At 42.3% G+C, this 21,026-nt stretch overlaps 1 protein-coding gene across 2 annotated transcripts; it reads right to left on the bottom strand.

Annotated features, from left to right (window-relative positions):
* Positions 1-261: 261 nt before the first annotated feature.
* Positions 262-19,096, bottom strand: CCNB2 (cyclin B2). 2 transcript variants are annotated; one of them, XM_029238140.1, is made up of 9 exons: positions 18,926-19,070; positions 16,268-16,396; positions 16,049-16,162; positions 10,668-10,838; positions 9,861-10,019; positions 7,894-8,130; positions 6,098-6,238; positions 1,971-2,081; positions 262-325 (listed from the first exon to the last, which is right to left on the bottom strand). In XM_029238140.1, the coding sequence occupies exons 1-9, from the start codon at positions 18,947-18,949 to the stop codon at positions 287-289; spliced, it is 1,125 nt and encodes a 374-aa protein (XP_029093973.1). In that variant the 5' UTR covers positions 18,950-19,070; the 3' UTR covers positions 262-286. The 2 variants fall into 2 exon arrangements, with proteins under 2 accessions (XP_029093973.1, XP_029093972.1); XM_029238139.1 differs by lacking the exon at positions 262-325 and adding an exon at positions 602-878 and having other exon boundaries at positions 18,926-19,096.
* Positions 19,097-21,026: the final 1,930 nt, after the last annotated feature.

Here is a 21,026-nt window from a genome sequence, read left to right as displayed (position 1 = left end):
ACCAAAAAAATTAAAATAAACCATAATGTTGGTGTGATGAATTGGGATTGACATATATATACTGATATGTATAAAATGGATAACTAATAAGAACCTGCTGTATAAAAAAATAAATAAAATTCAAAAAATAAAATAAACCATAATGTACTTAGAACAACAGGAAAAAGCATTCCAAGTTTCACCTTTAACAGGATGTCACAGGCCTGCTTCCTCTTTCCAGCTGTGGCCCCTTAGCACTGCTATTCCTGGTCTCAACCATGCCTTGGAGTGAAACACATTATGAGGGTTACTTCTGGAAGCCATCAACCTTGTGGGCCAGGTGTTCCTGTATAGGAATTAGAAAATAGTTAATGCAGGTTCTAGAAAGGGAATGTCATGGTTATCCTCCCATTTTAAATTTTATATAATGAACCAATCTTTAGGAATGGGTGAGCGTTCACTGAAGCCAAGTTGTAGTTTTCTCCGAGAATGGTAAGGTCTTTCCACAAGCCATCAGGGCAATAATTTACATATTACAATCATAATAGCTCAAAAAGAAATTAGTCAAACAAGCTTCTATTGATTTCTTCACTATAGAATACCCAAATACACACACATAGGATACCTTAAGAAAATCAACAGCTTTATTTTTCCTCAATATACATTTAGAAAATCAGTGTGAGAAAAGGTTTCATGAAATAGACCAGAGGACTATATATAAAGTCAGGAGTTCCAAATCAGCAAGACAGTGCACAGACGAAGCACTCTTCCCTGAGGGCCTCGGCAGCCTAGGACCGTCCCAGCAGAGGTGAGGCAAGCTCTTGGATGGTTTTTGAGTTCAGCTGGGGAGTCGTGCTGATCTTCAGGAGTTTGCTGCTGGCATACTTATTCTTGATGGCCTGCAGAAGTCATCTGTGATTAAGCACACATCAGGAGCACCACCGCCTCGCCACCCCCAAACTTACACCTTATTCCTAGTCTAATTTACAAGTATCAAAGGGCCAGACCCACAGTCTTCAAAGGGTATGATGATGCCAAATCACTGAAGCCAGCAAGTGCTCTAGGGCATGATGTGTTGTGCTTGACAATTTCCTGCCAGGCCTAGTGGTGGATAAAACCCAGCTGGTAGCACAGGTGATGGTTTCAGGGTCCAAAGAGCAGGCTTTCTCTCATGAGCTCCCCAGAGGGGTGGGAGGTGGGAGCTGTGTTTATCATACCTAAGTGCCATCAGGACATAACGGATTTGCCAGCACTGGGAGCAGTAACTGGCCATAAAAGTGAGTGGCAACTAGTGCTTAGATCCCAGATGATACTCTCAGGACTGAAAACGTGACACTTCCACAGTGTGCTAAATAATGCTGAAACTACAAGTAAGGAAGCAAATCAGGCCGTGAGGACACTTGGTACAAATGCCTTGCTCTCTGTCAGACCCGTGGTGAGCTCTGATATTTGGCATCACACAAGCACAGGATAGCACCCCCTCTCCTCTGGTTTCTCCTCTCAGGTAGGCCACACAGAGACAGACTCCAAGCTCCCAGGATGCTTCCTGAATGGACTGCTTCACCATGCTGGCTGTTCAGGTGCCTCTCAGTCATTGTCCTAAAAGATGCTGGACAAAGGCCCTGAATGATGTCACCCGAATACCCAAGCCTTCCACAGGACCACTTAAGCTGGACTCTTGCATGCCGGCCAGCCTTCCCTGCTTGCTGTACGCCCTACCCAGGATGCCGGGTCAAGCATGGATAATACATTGAACAGCTGCTTGGGCCTGGACATAGCGAGCCTGTCTACCTTATTTTAAAGAAAGTCAGTTCTTGGGGTTTGTGCGTATGCTCCATCCCCAGCTGTACTAGAAAAATGTAAAGAGTTTGTGCTAAAACAGACTCTCACACATGCCAAAATATTTACATGAAAATGCAAACACACATACATCCTCTCATACCCCAAACCCATAATCCAGCACTTTGAACAGCTTAGGAAAGAGTACTTACGATGAATTTCGTTAACTTTTCATTTACTTTCACTACATTTTTGGCCATGTGCTGCATGACTTCCAATACTTCATTCTCTGTGTATCCAGTATAATACTGCTGCTTTACGTTCTGGAACACAACGCAAACAGAAGAAGCAAGATAAAGCCTCCACTTCTTTAGGAGAGCACATCATACACATGCTGACATTACTTACGTAAAAGCTATAAAAAATATTCTTACCTGCTGGAAAGTCAGTCTCAGCCCCAACCACTACCATGGTACCAGCAAAGCAGCCAGCAAATGCAGGATGACTCTGGCTCGGAGCAGGACTAAATTAAGACGTTACATAGCTCTCAGCTAAATCAAATGGAGAGGGTCCCAAATAATGATGTTTTAAAGAAGGTTGTATATGTAAGTAGGGTACTTCAAGTAACAAAGTTTTCATGCTTGCCTCTGTCACCACACTGAAAGGGGAAGGAAAGTGAGGCAGACTATAAACAAACCCAACAAAGGGTTTACAGAGATCGGGGTCTAGCACATCTCAGTCCCCTCGTTAAAGCCCTGCCTGGCAGTGGCTGGTAGGGAGCTCAAGAGCACAGACATCTGTATTGTCGGTCAGGGAAAGGGGTTCAGGATTAAGAAATAAACTGGTCCATAAGCAGCAATCTAAGCTACCAAACCCAGAAGAACGAAGACCTCCCAGCAGCACTCTCCTGTCGGGCCCTGTGTAGTTAAGCACTAGAGAACACAGAGCACTCAGAGAAGCATCTACACCCAGCCTCGTGGCCCAGCCTCCCAGAGACCAAAATTCAAGCAAAAGGACAGCTGTTGATTGATAACATGACTTACTTCGTATGAAGATATGTAACCTGACTTTATTTCAGATTTGTGATAAAATTCTAAAAGCTAAAACACACCCCTTTCAAATGCATAATATAATTGGGAAAATAAACCATGATATAACCTTAATCCTAAAACAGTTTAAAGGAAAAAAGAACTAAGCAGGAGTGAATCCTGATGTAATGCACAACCACTGGTATTTTGAAATCAACTGCCAGGAAACAGGGAGGCCTATAGTTAATAGGTTTAGGTCCAAGGAAGCACCTCTTAGACTAATTTGGCTAAAATAAACCATTGGTACCAAGAGCATGTGCCATAGATGTTACCAGTGGCCTTTTTGCCTTCAATTTTTATATCAAAACTTTTCAAATCTATAGAAAAACTGAAAGAATAAGATAATGAACATCTGTATATTCTTTGTGCAGATTCATCAGTTCTTAATATTTTGCCACTTTTTCTCTCCTCCTCTGTCTCTTTCTCTCTCTCACTCATGATGTCTGCAACTCGCTTTCAAATGGTTCAGCAAAAGTTGTGTGAGATTTTTGAAGCCCTCAAACATCTGGACCATTTGAAAGTGAGTTGCAGACGCCATGACACATCACTTCTAAATGTTTCTCCTAAAGCATCTCCTAAAAAGTATTTTCCTCCCTAGCTACAATACCTTTATAGCATAAGAAACATCAACAGTTCCATAATATCATCTAATATATAGTCAATATTCAAATTTCTGCAATTGTTGCAAAAATATCTTTTATAGATTTTTCTTTTTACATCCAGGGTCCAATCAAGGTACAGACAGTACATTTGGTTGTTGTTGTCTTTAGTCTTTAAAACTCCCATTTTCTTGGCTTTAAATGACATTGATTTTTTTGAACGGTCCGGGTCAGTTACTTTGAGAACGTCCCATTCTGGATTTGTCTGTGTTTCATGATGACTGGATTCATGTCCAGCATTTTGGACGTGAATTCTATTTAGGCGATAATGCATACTCCCTATTACACCAGAAGGTAGGTAAAGTCAGGTAGTCTCACCACTGGTGATACCAAGCTCAATCACTGGGTTAAGGTAGTAACTGCCAGACGTCTCCATCACAAAGGTACAGTTTTTCTTCAGAAATACTACACATCGGGCTTCGCTGGTTGGCGCAGTGGTTGAGGGTCCGCCTGCCGATGCAGGGGACGCGGGTTCGTGCCCCGGTCCGGGAGGATCGCACATGCCGCGGAGCGGCTGGGCCCGTGAGCCATGGCCGCTGAGCCTGCGCGTCCGGAGCCTGTGCTCCGCAACAGGAGAGGCCACAACAGTGAGAGGCCCGCGTACCACAAAAAATACTACACATCTGTGCGGTGATATTTTGAGAACAATGTGAATCTTGTTTGCCCAAGTTATTTTACTTAATGCTATAAGCATCAATTGACGATCCTTGCTTGAATCAATTATTACACTAGGGGTTTAAAAATGGTGGATTTCTATCTCTACCACTGTTTCTACTTTAATTAGCTGGCATTCTACTGATTTTTTTTTTAAGTCCCTCCCTCCCTACCTTCCTTCCTTCCTTTCTTTTTTATCATTATGGGCTCATGCATTTTTTAATGCATTATAATCTATTACTGTCACAATTCTTTTTAATGCTCAACTTTAGTCAGAAGGAGCCCTTTCAAGCCAGTTTCTATGTCCTTTTGATGTGACCCCATTGATCTTTGAGAATTTCTTGCTACCTGTTACAAACTGATCTAGGCTCATCTTGTACTTCCCCTGCGACAGCCCTGAAATCAGCTATTTCTTGAAGGAGCCCTAGTTCCGAGTATGTCATGGCACTGAGTATGCAAGATGTGAGCACTAGGTATCTTCATTGCTACTGGGTTGTCATTGTTTCTGGGCCTTTCATTATGAATTTATTGATATTTCTAAAACAGACTTAATATTATAGGGTTTTCCTTTGTTTTTAATTGTTAACAATATTTTATCTTCTTACAGTGAAAATTTTAGTCCTTAATAACACGAATCTTTGCTTTATCCTACAATAAAAATAGTTCCAGGATTATAATAACAGACCACTATTAACCTAGAAACAGATTAGTAAACCTCCTAAGTAAACTTTAAGTATGTTACCTTTTTTGGTCCTTTGTTTTAATTTCACATCCCACTAAAAATGCACAGTCAGAGTGCTGTGTTCAAAAGTTACGGGAATTAATTCTTCCCTCTGGTCTGTTACCACTTTGAATATATAGTGACATTGTTTTTGCTTAATTCCAGTTTCGGGTTTGCATAGAACATTCATATTGTTCAAAAGTCAAAAAAGTTACATTACATTGTATACAAGTTAATAAAAAATTACAACCAGAAGTTCTGCTCCTATCCTCAACCTTCTACCCTGATACCCACCCTGAGGTATCCATCTTCATTAGTTTCTGGTCTATTCTTCTTGTATTTTTTGAAAAATTAGCAAATACATAAGCACAGATACATATCCTTTCTCTCTTACTCCCATTCTTTCTTACATAAATTGTAAACTCTACATACTGTGTAGAGGAAAAGGTCCACCACGATGCCCTGGCATTCTTACACACATCTACCACATAGGCCACGCAGACAAAGGCCTGAACCACATTGATCTGTCCTGGCAAAGTGCTTTGTGATCCTCCTGAAACATGATGGGGTAGCAGGCGAGGGGGCCGCCTCCAAGCCGTCTCCCACTTGCTTCCCTATCTCTTCTGGGTAGGAGGCTGTAATGAGACCATTCCTTATCACCTCCTGGGCTCTGCTGGGGTGTTTGCTCTGCTGCTTGTGGGCTACAGATACAGACTCTAAAACTGCTTAGTGGCAGTGCAGAATGGGCCCATCCACAGAAGCGATCCTCTGACTCGCATTGCAGCCAGTGGCCCCTTTTGTTTCACTGTTATCCTTTTTGGTGTGTGAAACAAGAACCCAGGCAGGAGCTGACATCCCTGGCTAATTTTATGAACCTCAAAGTGGCTCATTTCATCTTTACCGGGTAAACCAGGTCAGGCCTTGGCCCTGTTTTGTCTTATGTGCTTGACAACTTGCTTGTTTCACTTAACAAAATATCCCAGAAATCTTAGCGTATCAGTTCTTAGTGGCCTTCCTCATTCTTTACGACTCTGTAATATGTTTGCGTACCATGGTGTTGTCACCTAGGTTATGCCTGCATCATTCCAAGCAGCTCTTTTAAGCCTGTGGCCTTTTAGCAACTGCTTCAAGGATAGTGTGTGACAAATGCTAACGCCTTTTGTGTCTAGAGGCCCTAAAATACAGCTAATTAATTTCTTCTTAAATTCAACACTTACCCATTTTCCGTGGCCTAGAACCTTCTGGGACAGGCAGGAAGCGGCTGCTGCCACCTTAGAAGGGTGATAATGCACCATGTCGTAGTCAATGAGAGTCAGTTCCATCAAGTATTTGGCTAAAGTGTGCTGTTCAACATCAACCTATGAAAGAACAGATGGTAAGAAGCATGGCTGTTATGACTCTCTTGCAAAATTCTGGGTGAAGAACTAGGAACTCTAAAAAAAAATAAGATCTAGGAACTCAAATCCACTTAACTCACTTTTCCTTCCCAGGCACTGCTCTATTCCACAGTATGTTACAAACACAGAACATGAAGTCTTTTAAGAACTGATAAGTTCCCATATCTCTTCCCTCTTGTGTCTAGAGATATGGGAACATATGTATATGTATAACTGATTCACATTGTTATAAAGCAGAAACTAACACACCATTGTAAAGCAATTATGCTCCAATAAAGATGTAAAAAAACAAACAAACAAAAAAAATGCCAGGTGAAGAGAAAGAGACACATGAGGAGAAGACCATGTGAAAAGGCCCAGGGCCAGCTACAAGCCAAAGAAAGAGGCCTAGAACAGATCCTTCTTTCACAGCCCTCAAAAGGAACCAGCCCTGCCAAAACCTTGATTTCAGATCTTAGCCTCCAGAACTGAGAAACAATACATTTCTATTGTAAGCCACCCAGTTTGGGGTACTGTGTTATGGCAGCCCTCGGAAACGAATTCATATGTCAATGTTCAGCCCCTTAACTCTTTTCCCTTAAGAAATAGAGCTCAACAATTTACAATTACCGAGACATGGAAACAACCTAAATGTCCATCAACAGATGAATGGATAAAGAAGATGTGGGGGCTTCCCTGGTGGCACAGTGGTTGAGAGTCCGCCTACCGATGCAGGGGACACGGGTTCGTGCCCCGGTCCGGGAAGATCCCACATGCTGCGGAGTGGCTGGGCCCGTGAGCCATGGCCACTGAGCCTGTGCGTCCAGAGCCTGTGCTCCGCAACGGGAGAGGCCACAACAGTGAGAGGCCCACATACCGCAAAAAAAAAAAAAAAAAAAAAAGATGTGGTACATATATACAATGGAATATTACTCGGCCATAAAAAAGAATGAAATAATGCAATTTGCAGCTACATGGATGGACCTAGAGATTATCACACTAAGCAAAGTAAGTCAGAAAGAGAAAGACAAATACCGTATGATACCACTTATATGTGGAATCTAAAATGTGACACAAATGAACTTATCTATGAAACAGAAACAGACTCACAGACATAGAGACTTGTGGTTGCCAAGGGGGAGGGGGATGGGGGAGGGAAGTATTGGGAGTTTGAGACTAGCAGATGCAAATTATTACATGTAGAATGATAAACAACAACGTCCTACTGTATAGCACAGGGAACTATATTCAATATCCTGTAATAAATCATCATGGAAAAGAATATGAAGAAGAATATACATATGTATGTATAACTGAGTCACTTTGCTGTACACCAGAAACTAACACACTGTAAATCAACTATACTTCAATTTTTAAAAATAATAAAAAAAAAGAAATAGGGCTCAAAAAAAAAAGTCACTTTGCTGTACAGCAGTATTTAACACAACATTGTAACTCTACTTCAATAAAAAAAAAATTAAAAAAATAAAACTCAAAAAAAAACACTGATAAGTGTTAGGACTTATCTAAAAGATGCATCTTATAAATTCATAAGTTTTCCTTTAACTGGGTCAGTGTTTCTGGGATGAGACAACAAACAGCAAAATAAAGTCTCCTACAGAATTGGAGGCACTTACCTCTCCGGCTTTTGATGCCCGCCTTAAGAAATGTAGTGGTAAAGGTCGACCCAATTCAAATTTCAGTTCTTTCAGAATTAGAGTTTCCATTTCTCGAATCTGAGAACTGGTGTAAGCATTGTCTGTGATGTAAACGAAGTCTTCAATATTTGGAGAAAACATCTCCTCATACTTGGAAGCCAAGAGCAGAGCTGTAATCCCAACCAGTTGAAGCTTCTTACGAGAGACTGGCTGAACCTAATTGAAGAAGAGTGTGTCAAAAGTCTTAACTAACAAGAGGATGGGGGCTCTGGGTGGAAGAAAGTACGAGGAAACCAAGTCCTGAAGAAGTGCACGTTGTCTCTGCTCACACCCCTCTTAAGGGCACAGGAAGCTGAGTGTTGATCACAGGCACCACCATGGCTCGCAGGAGCTGTCTATCATGAAGTGCTTGCTATGTGCCAGGCACAGTGCTAAGATTCAAACAATCATCTCATCGAATCCTCACAAAAAACATAGGAAGTACATATTTTTTACCCCACTTAGAAATAGATGGACTAAGATGCAGACATCAGCCCAAGATCAGTCAATTGCTGACTGACAACCAAGCTCCCAGGCACTGCTCCACCCCCATCATCCTGGCTTGAGTGTCTGGGAAGCCCCAATATGGCACTCAGCATGGTCTGATTCAGGATGAGGCCAAGCTAAAAAGCAGGAATTTAATGGATGACTAGGGCTGAGGAAGTGCCTTAAGTGTCTCCTTAATCCTCACCAAGAGTACACTCATTATTCAGCCTGAAGAACCTTCCAAAGATGCTTCAGGGTCAGAGAAAATCTCAGCCTAGAGGATAAGTGTTTCCCTTAACTTTCTTTTCTTTTTAAGCTAGGAATTTATGTTTTTTGCTTCAACTCTTAATATTGAAAATCTACCAAAAATATAACAGTGCTTTCCTATCCAGTGAGGATTGTATAATAAAAACCACTAACTCGGGCTTCCCTGGTGGCACGGTGGTTGAGAGTCCACCTGCCGATGCAGGGGACACGGGTTCGTGCCCCGGTCCGGGAAGATCCCACATGCCGTGGAGCGGCTGGGCCCGTGAGCCACGGCCGCTGAGCCTGCGCGTCCTGAGCCTGTGCTCCGCAACAGGAGAGGCCACAGTAGTGAGAGGCCCGCGTACCGCAAAAACAAAACAAAACAAAACAGAACACTAATGACTCTATGATTACTTAGCATTTTGCAGTATCTCAGGGTCAGTCTTATCAACACAATTATTACTGTATGGTTTGGGCTTGACCTACACCTACATTATAAATGTTGACTTTAAATAAATAAAGCCTTATCTGAAGGGCTACCCATTTGGTAGACAACGCACCAGTGGTTAATGTCTGGCATTTCTTCTAACTGCTCAGTGTTCTTACATTACCAGTTGAGAAATATTTTGATGATCACTACGCTTCTCGGCTTAATTTCTTACCTCCCTCTTTACTTTAGACCTCACACTGAGTACACTCCCCACACATACCACCAACCCCTTGTAAAAAGTCTGCCTCCTGCCTCTTCTACACCGATTCAATGCCACAGCCGGCTGGAAACTGTTAAGTCCTCTAGCCAAACTCTCATTTTTCAGATGAGGAAGCTTAACACCAAAGAGTACTGAACTATGGAAACTGTGCAAGTGGGCCTGGAGAACCAGCCTCCAAAGGCACCACAGGCTTCAGATGGACTTTCAGACCATCTGATGGTTTATCTCCTCCAATGAATGATTGCGGCAAGGCAGCATTTCCCCTGAGCACTTTTCAGCAGGCTGACCTAACAGAAATGCCCAGCATTGGTCAGCATCACCAGAGGTTTGACACACTTGGACTACTTCCTTTTCTAGCACTTGAAGTTCTTTGGCATCTAATTGGCTTTTGGTTTTTTCTTCAGAGGCACCACACCTTGGCAGTGCATAAATGCAAAGTTCACTGAGCTGCACGAAGTCCCTTACCTGTAAAAATCGGTCCATGATGGCGACGCACATGTACAGAGTTTCCTGCAGCAGCCTAAACTTGGAGTGGACTTGCACCAGCCAATCCACCAGGATGGCACGCATGCGTCCGTTTATATCTCTTCCATCTAAAAAATGTGGATTTATGGATTGTAGAACCTGTAGGTGGAGTTAAAAGTTTAAAAAGCTGACCTCGATAAACAACAAGGTCCTACTGTAGCACAAGGAACTATATTCAATATCCTGTGATAAACCATAATGTAAAAGAATATCAAAAAGAATACATATATCTATAACTGAGTCACTTTGCTATACAGCAGTAATTAACACAACATTGTAATTCAACTATACTTCAATGAAAAATAAATTTTAGGGACTTCCCTGGCGGCGCAGTGGCTAAGAATCCACCTCCCAGTGCATGGGACACAGGTTTGAGCCCTGGTCCAGGAAGATCCCACATGCCACGGAGCAACTAAGCCCGTGAGCCACAACTACTGAGCCTGTGCTCTAGAGCCCACGAGCCACAACTACTGAGCCCGCGTGCCACAACTACTGAAGCCCGCACACCTAGAGCCCATGCTCTGCAACAAGAGAAGCCACTGCAATGAGAAGCCCGCGCACTGCCACGAAGAGTAGCCCCCGCTTGCTACAACTAGAGAAAGCCCGTGCACAGCAGGCCCAATGCAGCCAAAAATAAATTAATTAATTAAATAAAATAAAATTTAAAAAAAAGCTGACCTCATTTCCTTCCCAGCTATGTGGTAAATTCCACACTGTTGTACAAGCAAAACACAAAGGCCCACTCACCTCAAGCTGCCTTAGATACTGATAGATATCCTTAACATAGTCGCTGCAGAGCTGAGGGTTCTCCCAGTCTTCAGTATCAATATCCTCAATTTTGCAGAGCAAGGCATCAGAGAAAGCTTGGCAGAGGTTCTCTTCCTTAATGGAGATATCCACAGGTGTGGGAGAGGGACCCTACACCCACAAATGAAAGTGTATGTATCACTACCTTAGGAGTAGCCTTGATCACAAATACAAGCAGGGCCAACTGGTTTAAAAGTATCATATGCATTTTTATAAATGATAAAGCCAAAACAAATACATTTCAGAGTAAGAGGTGAATAATTCAAGATGTAGGGGATGAAGTTTTTGGAGATATACTCCCCTGTTTAAAAACACTCTAGGGGGTGGGAGGGAGGGAGATGCAAGAGGGAGGAGATATGGGGATATATGTATATGTATAACTGATTCACTTTGTTATAAAGCAGAAACTAACACACCATTGTAAAGCAATTATACTCCAATAAAAATGTTAAAAAAAAAAAAAAAAACACTCTAGGGGACTTCCCTGGTGGCGCAGTGGTTAAGACTCCACGCTCCCAGTGCAGGGGGCCTGGGTTTGCGTCTCTCCAGCCTCCTGGCCAGGTCTCCCTCACCTCAAGCAGTCTCCCTCTTCCCAGAAGCCTCTTGTCCCTGTATCCACATGGATAATTCCCTCACCTTCTTCAAGTTTTGCTTAAGTGTTATCTTCTCAATTAGGTCTGTCCTATTTAAAATTACCATATGCCTTCTATTCCCCCCACACATATGTTTCATCTCTTTTACGGTGTTTTTCCCCAAAGAATCGATAACTTCCTAATATACTATAGCGTTTATTTATATATGATGTGTATTATTTTCTGTCTACCTCTACCAGAATGTAAGCTTTATAACCTTACATTTATTCAAACTGATTTTGTCCACTAAGGTATCTCAAATACCTGTCATCCCTGACACAGTAAATATTTACTGAGTGAAAGAAAGTTAGACACCTGGGTTCAGAGATTCCTAGAGCTGATAGTTCACTTTAGCAGTAGCCTCTTGTGCAAGTGTAATGTTTTCTTCTCATGAACTAATTTATTCTAAATTGAGAAACTGGCAACGAAAAAGCAGGAAAGCACATTCCAGCCTATGAATAAAACAGAAGGAGGAAGCAAAGACTGAGCAAGTATACACCCAGTATTTTATTTTCTTATGCTGACTGGGTGATTATTTATAAAACTCACACAAATTAAAACTTTATGAAGTTAAAACAAGCATTTAGTAATGAAGCATAAACAATTACTTTTTTAAAGAATAAGAGGTACTTCTCAAAGTATAGCCTAGGACTGCAAGGCTATAAGAATATGTATTAAAGTAATAAAATACATAAGGAAAGAGAAGGCAGTATAATAAACAATTTTAATTTACATTAAAGCTCAATGATTATAGTTTCCAGTCTTAGAGAAGAAGAAAACAGTAACAATATATATATCTATATACCTATCTATCTATCTATCTATATATATAGAGAGAGAGAGAGAGAGAGATAGCAATTCAAAACATGCCCTTCCCTCTTAAACCAAAGGTCTTAAACTGAGGAAGGGCTAGGTGAGCAAGAGGTATACAGGTATACCTCATCTACTCAAGAACTTAAGAACCGTTAGAAGGAATAAGAAGAGCTACCTGGGGTACCAGGGAGAAACCTAGTGAGGTTACCAGAGACGGTAGGACCTCAAGGAAAATGAGTAGGCAAAGGTACACAAGCACAAAATCCCAGGGGAAGCCAAGAAATAAAGGCAAGTCTGGGGGCTTCCCTGGTGGCGCAGTGGTTGACAATCTGCCTGCCAATGCAGGGGACACAGGTTCGAGCCCTGGTCTGGGAAGATCCCACACCGCGGAGCAACTGGGCCCGTGGGCCACAACTACTGAGCCTGCGCGTCTGGAGCCTGTGCTCCGCAACAAGAGAGGCCGTGATAGTGAGGCCCGCGCACTGCGATGAAGACTGGCCCCCACTTGCCACAACTAGAGCAAGCCCTTGCACAGAAACGAAGACCCAACACAGCAAAAATTAATTAATTAATAAACTCCTACCCCCAACAACAACAACAACAACAAAAAAAGTGACATCTTTAAAAAAAAAAGGCAAGTCTGGGAACTGCATGTTGATTTGGGACGGCAGAAGGTAGTGCGTGAGGTGACAGAAATGGGCTGGGAAGGTGAGCAAAACTTAGCTAAGGAGTTTAGATTTTATTTGAATGTAAGTGAACCCACTGAAGAAACTGAGCAAGAGTAATTAGAATCAGATGTGCATTTTAATAAGCCCATGTAGCTTCAGTTTAAGGTAACCTTTTTTAAGAATAAGCATCATCACTCTCCCCAGGGAGGGCAATCAGTACCAGAAAGCCTAAGAAGGCAGAGGTTATCTTCATGTGCTTCAGACTGCCTTAGCAGCTTGAAATGTTTACCTCTGTCTACGCAGAAGTATATCTGAGTTTAGCCATATCCAAGGCCACCAGGATGAGACAAGGATAATTGCTCTGGGCCTTAATGTAGAATTTATTGAAAGCATTCCTTTTGGACTCCAACACAATCTAATTATTCTGAAATCCTTTCTAAGATCCTGCTTCCCTGTACAGATTATAGCCTAAGCCCTGTGGGCCAACTGTGCAATCCTGTCCAGAGTCTGCTGCATGCAAAGGTAAAAAAATGCATCAGCTAGTTACCCATTACAAAAGTGGTTCTAGAACAAAAACCTTCAAATTAGATTAATGAATGAGCCCTGTGGGTTGTCAGAGACAACTGAAAAGTAGTAATAAAAACAATAAAGCTGTGAGATTTTGCTGAACTTGAGAACCTGCTCTTTGGTAAAGGATGGGTAGACTGTGAGTAAAGGCTACTGAAGTTCTCCTAGCACCAACATTTAATGAGTCGGGCCTGTTAAGAGAACGGATTAATATGAATATGCAAATATATAGGTATTTACACAAGTTTTGGTAAAACACAAAATTCCTTTATTTACTAAATTTATAATAGATAAACAATGTCAATTAAGTGCAATAAGGAAGGACTCCAAGAAAAACTGTTGATTCCAAACAGACAGTTCATGATTTATAGCAATGACTGTGTACACGTGGGTACAAAAGCATACTCAGTTGTGGAAAGGCAAAATCAGTTACCATGATTAGCTTTAGGGAATGCAGTGGAGTGGAATTTTGGGGGTAGGGAGAATAGTTAAAATGAACTGACCCTTTACTCCATGTACTCTATTTCTGTATTGTCTTGCTTATTTATGCATGTTTCTTGTGTAATTAAAAATAAAAGGCACCCTATTTTTTTTAAAATATGAATAATTGTGCTCGTTTTCTTTTATATATAGTTTTTGTTTTAGGGAAAGTTAGCCCATAAAAGATTCTTACAGTTGAATAATGACTATCACCAAATTTAGTGTTTCAATCAAATCTGTAAATCTAAAACCTCATCAGAATTTCTAGCTGCCACTCCCCAGTACACCTCCTAAGCTCGCATCTACTTCTGCTACAGGGTATTATAGTGCATGCTTTCACTCTGACATTCTCGACTTGACTGGGAGCTTCCTGGGGACAGAGTCAGTGGTTCACTCACCTTGTTTCCCCAGTACCCACCAAACAAGAGGCTAGTAAAAAGCCTTCTTCCTTCCTTCAAACTACTCAGTCTGCCAAAGCCTCATGAGTCAGCAAAAAACAGTTTTCTCCAAAAATTGCATGATAATAAGCTTCTGCAAATACCTGTGAATGGCTGGAGCCCTCTCCTTCAGATATTGCTGGCCCATTTCCAAATGCATTTCCCATTGGCTGTCTCTCTGTTACCTCAACAAGTCTAAATCCAAATGAGACACCTTCCCCAAAGCTAACTCAATCTCCTGAATTTCCTATATTTTATTAATTTATTCCATAAATGGTTCCTTAAATACTCAAGTGCTTAAGCTTCTCACTCCTCCACTCCAAGCAACATAGCCAAAGAATTCCTTCTGAATACAGGATGATGTCCCTGAAAGGAGTTCTGGTACATCCCAACACATTTGAGGTTGTTTCTTAGCACCCGTATAGATACTGGTATGTGGATGTCCACTTAGGGGAGATATGGGCTCGTTCAAGACACCCATCAGCCCTTGTTTAGAAAACTGCAGTACCACCTAATTAACGTCCCTTCCATGGCCACCCTACACTGCTTTCATCAGGTGTCTCCTCCTCAAAACATTCCACAGGTTCCTCACTGCCTAATGGGATAAAATCCAAATTCCAAGGCCTTCAAATCCAGCTGCAACCTTCTTCCCAACTTTTTTCCTGTTTCCTCACACAAACCATCTGACCCAATTTAGACTTGCTGACTCTTTGCCCCAAAGGACATAATTTATAGGCCTATTCCCTTTTTGGTGCCCTGATTCCTATTGCTGCTTTGTTCCCCCAAAAGGTGCCCCTTCCTATCAGCTTCTTCCTATCCTTAAAAATCCCTTAAAAACTTCCTATCCTTAAACTTCCTATCCTTAAAAACTTATTCCAGGAAGTTTCCCCAGACCACTCCATCCCTCAAGATTTTCTCCCTCCTTTAGATGCACCTTGCATTCAGTCATCCATTGCCCATGGGCACCTAGCAGCATGCCCTCGGATTATATATCTAATTTTCAGGTACAGATGCCCGTTCTGGATAAGTCTCCTCAAGGCAAGATGTCTCTTTATCAGCCTTAACACAATTGGATGTGTATAGTAAGTACTCACCTGTTTCTCAAACATATTCAATGTTTTTAATTTCAAACATACAATAATATATAAATATTTTGAGCTAGAAAGTGTGAAGTGGTCATTGTTGTATTCTCAGCACCTACAACAGTGCTTGCTTCATTGTAATTATATGAATGTGTGTAATCTATGAATGAGAGCATGCATGAACGAGAACATGGTGGAAGATGAACACGCCAGTGGGTCCATTAGCATTCTAACTTCAGTTGAGCTACCCAGTCACGGAGACTACAATCTATCAACACAGAATTTTGGCATTACTTTGTTCTTCCATGAGTGAAGGTCTCAGAATTGTAAGCTTCCACCATCTTCATGGACAAGTTCATTCTTATAGTGAGTTATTTTAATAAAACCTACCAAATTTTCCTCTGAGATCACTAAATTTATTTGGGTATTAAGGTATTTAACTTTGTTATTCAAGGTCATAATATTATATTAAGGTACCATCACTGAAAAGATGTGTATGTTCATTTTCTACACTGTTGTTTTAAAGTAGAGCTCTAGCTATCACTGTTCTTCAAAAGTTGCACTGACAGTAAAGGTACCCTTATATCCTAGCCCCAAACAGCCTACTTGGTCAAGTATGTTTGTAAATTCAGAACTTCCTACCTTTGGAGCCAACACTTCCATCTGCACTGGTTTCACAGAAGCAGTAGGTTTCAGGTGCTTGTTGACATTTGTTGTTTTGGTGGGTGGAACAGGTACTTTAGTGTTCTGAGCTTTCTAAAAGGGAAAAGAAATGTGAATAGGGCAAGAGGGCCAGTGTTGCCCCTCAGTGCTCTACAGAATCAGCCTAGGGTGTGCAGGTACAGTTCTCAGAGTTGTTACCTTAGTTACTTGTGTGGCTCTGATTGTAACTCGATTTCCAATTTCTTCTAAAACTGCCCGCCTGATAGTCACATGGCTTTTAGGTTTAGAATTAACTCCCGTGTCAGTATTCTCCAAATCGGTGGACACCTAAAAAAAAAAAAAAAAGGAAAAAAATTACTGAAGAGTTGAGATCATTTACAATACTTTGCTAGTGTCAGAATTGATTCAGGAAAGGTGAATATGCTGAGATCTACCTGCGAGAGGGAAAAGGTACATTTTAGGAAGTCTAAAAATGCTATTTGTGATTTATAACATCACTCTAAATTAGGCAAATCACTCCACCTTATCTATTTTTTAAAAATCCCACTAAGAGCTTCACAGATAAGTGATCATTTCTCATATGGTACCCACATCATTTGTCAGAGATCCCTGGATATTAATGGCATCTATTTAAAAAATTTCCTTGACAGAGAAGAGTAACAAGTGCAATTAAGACACAATACTAAAAAGCTGTTTTGGGCTTCCCGGGTGGCGCAGTGGTTAAGAATCCGCCTGCCAATGCAGGGGACACAGGTCCGAGCCCTGGTCCGGGAAGATCCCACATGCCGCGGAGCAACTAAGCCCGTGCGCCACGACTACCGAGCCTGCGATCTAGAGCTCGCGGACCACAAATACTGAAGCCTGCGCGCCTAGAGCCCGTGCTCCACAACAAGAGAAGTCACTGCAAACGAGAAGCCTGCGCACCGCAATGAAGAGTAGGCCCCGCTTGGCACAACTAGAGAAATGCCACGCACAGCAACGAAGACCCAACGCAGCCAAAAATAAATAAATAAACTAAATTAAAAAAAAATTTTTTAAAGTGTGGTTTCTGCTTTAAAAAAAAAAAAAAGCTGTTTAAAAACCAGATGTTTAAAACCTAAACTAGCTTTGATTCTTATGCCATGCTAGAAATAAGAAGTACTCAGGTAGACAAGATCTTTAGAGATACAGCTTTTTAGCCATGAGAGTGCCATAGCATGTACTCTCTATTTTATTAGGGATATTTAGAAAGAAAATAGTTTTCATGGGTAAAATAGTTTTATCTCAAATTGAAAGTTTGAATTGTATGAAATAAAAATTGTTAGTTGGGCTTCCCTGGTGGCGCAGTGGTTGAGAGTCCGCCTGCCGATGCAGGGGACACGGGTTCGTGCCCGGGTCCAGGAAGATCCCACATCCCGCGGAGCGGCTGGGCCCGTGAGCCATGGCCGCTGAGCCTGCGAGTCCGGAGCCTGTGCTCCGCAATGGGAGAGGCCACGGCAGTGAGAGGCCCACATACCGAAAAAAAAAAAAAAAAAAATTGTTGGTTGACCTTAACCTGCTTTAGACAGAATGTCCTTAGAAACAAAACTTGTTAGTAAAAACAATTCACACAAAAAAGTTTATTTGATTATATGTGATAAACATTTCATGAGAAAAAAAACAGCATGTACTATCCCTGAGAATTGGGGGGGTCTTAATCTTAAAAAATTTCCCGACAGGGGGTCTGAATGGACCTACCAGGATAGACAGAGGGGCAGGGAAAAACTCAAGCCTTACCTGAATAGACAGAATTTGACTATGAAAGCACCTGATGGGATAGATTAGACAAAAATTACTTATCAATTTGACTCAGATTCCTAAAAGGGTTACAATTAAATATCGAGTGTATTCAACGTATTATTATTAGGATTCTCAAAACTCACACTGTTCAATTTTTCCAGCAGTTCCTGAGATGTTTAAAAAGTGTTTCAAAGTTCAATTCTTATGGGTTGAAGCCTGGTAATCTAAATTAAGCCATCTGGAAGGGGAAATCCCCAGCTTTTAACAAACCTACAGCCAGGAGGAGAATGGAGCTCAGGTGTGTCAGTGCCCTCTATTTTTCAGCAAAGAAAAAAGTAGATCCAGGTACAATTCAAACCCACAGAAAAAAATCCAAAATACCATTAACACTTTGTTTTTTGCAAAGACGAAATAAATGAATTTGGACCCTTCTCTCAGTCTGCCATATTGCTCCAAATTATATGCAAAATCTCTATTGCACTTGAGTAAAGAAATTACTTTTTTAAAGGGACAAGCCCATACATTAGTGAACTTAGCCTTGTAACACTTCGTGTGCAGAAATAAATAGGAAACTAATAAAAGAGAAATGTGAAAACATCTGAAAAACAACCACAGCTGTTGCTTGATCAAACATTAGAACACTTCACAGACTGCGGAATTTCTTCAGTCCATCTCCCTACCCTCACCACGGATCCCTTAGCTGGCAAGGATTTTGAGAAGAGAGGAAGGAAACCCCAAGAAGCTGTAACTCTCTAACAACAAAGCGCCCTCGGGGATCGCTCGCCGCGTCCTAGGCCCAGTGCTCCGGGAGCTCACTTGACAACTGCCACCCCCGAGGCGCTTTCCCACACTTCCCCCACCCCAGCGCAGGGACGTCCAGGCCAGGAGCCGGGACCCGGAGGAGCGGAAGCGAGGCGGGGAGAAGCCGGCCGGAGCGGAGAGGACAGGCCGCAGGGCCCGGGCCGCCCGCAAGAAGGGGAAAGCGGCGCAGGTTGGGACGAAGAAGCTCGGAGCGGAGGAGAGAGAGAAGCGAGAGGCGGCCGAGGGCGCTGCGCGGCCGGGGCCCAGGCCTGCGCTGGGGGTCGCCGGCCCACTCACCGTCGGACGTCGGAGCAGCGCCATGAGGGACGGGACAGGCAAGAGTGGCAGCCCGGCCCAGGGAGGGACGCGGACTGGAAACAGAGAGCACTAGCTTCCCCGGCGCCGTTAGGACTGCCCTCCGAGCCCGCACCGCTGGGAATCTTCGTGAAGTCGCCTAGTTCCAGGATTCAAATACCGCGCCGCTCGCGCCCCCATTGGGCGGCCCTACGTACGGCGCCCTCTTCCCATTGGCTAAGTGGGAGACATTCCCGTAGGCTGATTGGCTGAATTTTCCAGACCCGTTTGGTTGTCATAACAACCAGTATTTTTCCTGCTTACTGTCTTTTAAAAAATCTCGGCCCTAAAATAAACAAAAATGAAATGCCTCGTTGGGAAAGCAGACGTAGGACGCCTTGTCTGAATTTTGACGAGGATGTCAACGGATGTCTACGGATTACGGATGTCTACGTTTGTACTGGGTGGGCGGAAGTTGGTACTAAGGAACACCCTGGAAATGCCATTTCTGACCATTATTTCTCTTCCGGAAATTTCGCGTTCGAGTTTAGGTAGGGTTGGCCTGCCTGGGTTGGGGAACAGGCGCCTCTGGTTGGTTTAGGGCTGCACTGTGTTAGGTGGTTGAGACTCAAACGTGTGCTTAAGGAATGGAAATTGTGGTGTTTATTCAGAAGCTAAGATTCCTAGGAGAGGGGGAAAAAAATGATAAATGCGATTTGTGTGACTCGTGATTCATGTAAGCTCTCCATTGTGTTGCCGGCACCTAGCACATTGTTTCGTGTGGGTTGTGAGTGGTGCTCAATAAATATTCGTCGAATAAATTATCTTATGATGAGCAAAAGATTTTAAAATGAAAAAGACAAGTGTGATCCAGCCTTGGGCAGCAGGGTGAGGGGCTCACGTTAAGACCAGAAAAGAGGAAAGAAAAAGTGAGAGGAATGGGAAAGGAGAGAGGAAAGGAAAGGGTCCAAGGCCCACAGTAAAGGTAGTGAAATGGCTTCTGACGATAGGCTCCATCTAACAATTTGAGTAAGTTTTCCCATCACTCCTGCTCTACTCTTTAAAAGATGGTTTCTCTCTCTGTTACTGGGGTACTAATGACCCTTAAATGAAGTGATCTGAATTAAATTCCTTCCCTTGATCTAACATTTCTAAACCTGCTCTTTAGTAAAACAGAAATAATTGCAGCTACTACGTGGCATGGGAAGATGTTAGTGTATCCATTGTCCTAAAACTAAAAATTAGATATTCAGTGAAGAAGTATTGGGAAGGGAAAGTATTGGGTTGGCCAAAAAGTGCCTGGTTTTTAAGTAAAAATAAAAGACACTTTTTTCATTTTCACCTAGAACTTTATTGAACAACGTATTCACCCTTTTGTTCCACTACCTTCTGCCATTTTTCAGGCAACTTCGTAATTCCATCTTCCCAAAACGTGTTATCTTTTTGAGCAAAGAACTGTTCCAGGTGCCTTTTACAGTCTTCCAGGGAGTTGAAATTTTTTCCATTAAGAGAATATTGTAAAGACCAAAATAAATGGAAATCCGAAGATGCAATTCTGGTGAATACAGTGGATGAATCAGAACTTCCCAGCCAATCTGTTAACAGTTTTTGCCTGGTCATCAAAGAAACATGCAGTCTTGCATTATCCTGATTCAAGATTCTGCGTTTTCTGTTGACTAATTCTGGATGCTTTTCATCGAGTGCTGCTTTCGATTGGTCTAACTGGAAGCAGTACTTGTTGGAATTAATCGTTTGGTTTTCTGGAAGGAGCTCATGATAGAGGACTCCCTTCCAATCTGACCATATACACACCATCACCTTCTCTGGATGAACACCGGCCTTTGGTGTGGTTGGTGGTGGTTCATTTCACTTGCCCATGATCTCTTCCATTCCACGTTATTGTACGGTATCCACTTTTTTTTAATTAATTAATTTATTTATTTATTTATGGCTAAGTTGGGTCTTCGTTGCTGCGCGTGGGCTTTCTCTAGTTGCGGCACGCGGGAGCTACTCTTCGTTGCGGTGCACAGGCTTCTCATTGCGGTGGCTTCTCTTGTTGCAGAGCTCAGGCTCTAGGTGCATGGGCTTAAGTAGTTGCGGCACA

This window comes from Monodon monoceros, unplaced genomic scaffold (assembly GCF_005190385.1).
Source record: "Monodon monoceros isolate NGI ecotype Baffin Bay Population unplaced genomic scaffold, NGI_Narwhal_1 Super_Scaffold_21, whole genome shotgun sequence".
In the NCBI taxonomy this organism is placed as follows: Eukaryota; Metazoa; Chordata; class Mammalia; order Artiodactyla; family Monodontidae; genus Monodon; species Monodon monoceros.
Note: the sequence above shows the minus strand (reverse complement) of the source record. Positions and strands in the feature narration are given on the sequence as shown.

Bases quoted from the DNA above. Each gene is read 5' to 3' on its own strand.
- CCNB2 (XM_029238139.1), bottom strand. From the start codon at position 18,949: ATGGCGCTGCTCCGACGTCCGACG. The intron at 16,163-16,267 runs GTAACAACTCTG...TTTCCCTTTTAG, and splicing joins GAGCCACACAAGTAACTAAG to AAAGCTCAGAACACTAAAGT. The intron at 10,839-16,048 runs GTAGGAAGTTCT...TTGTGGGTGTAG, and splicing joins TGGAAGTGTTGGCTCCAAAG to GGTCCCTCTCCCACACCTGT.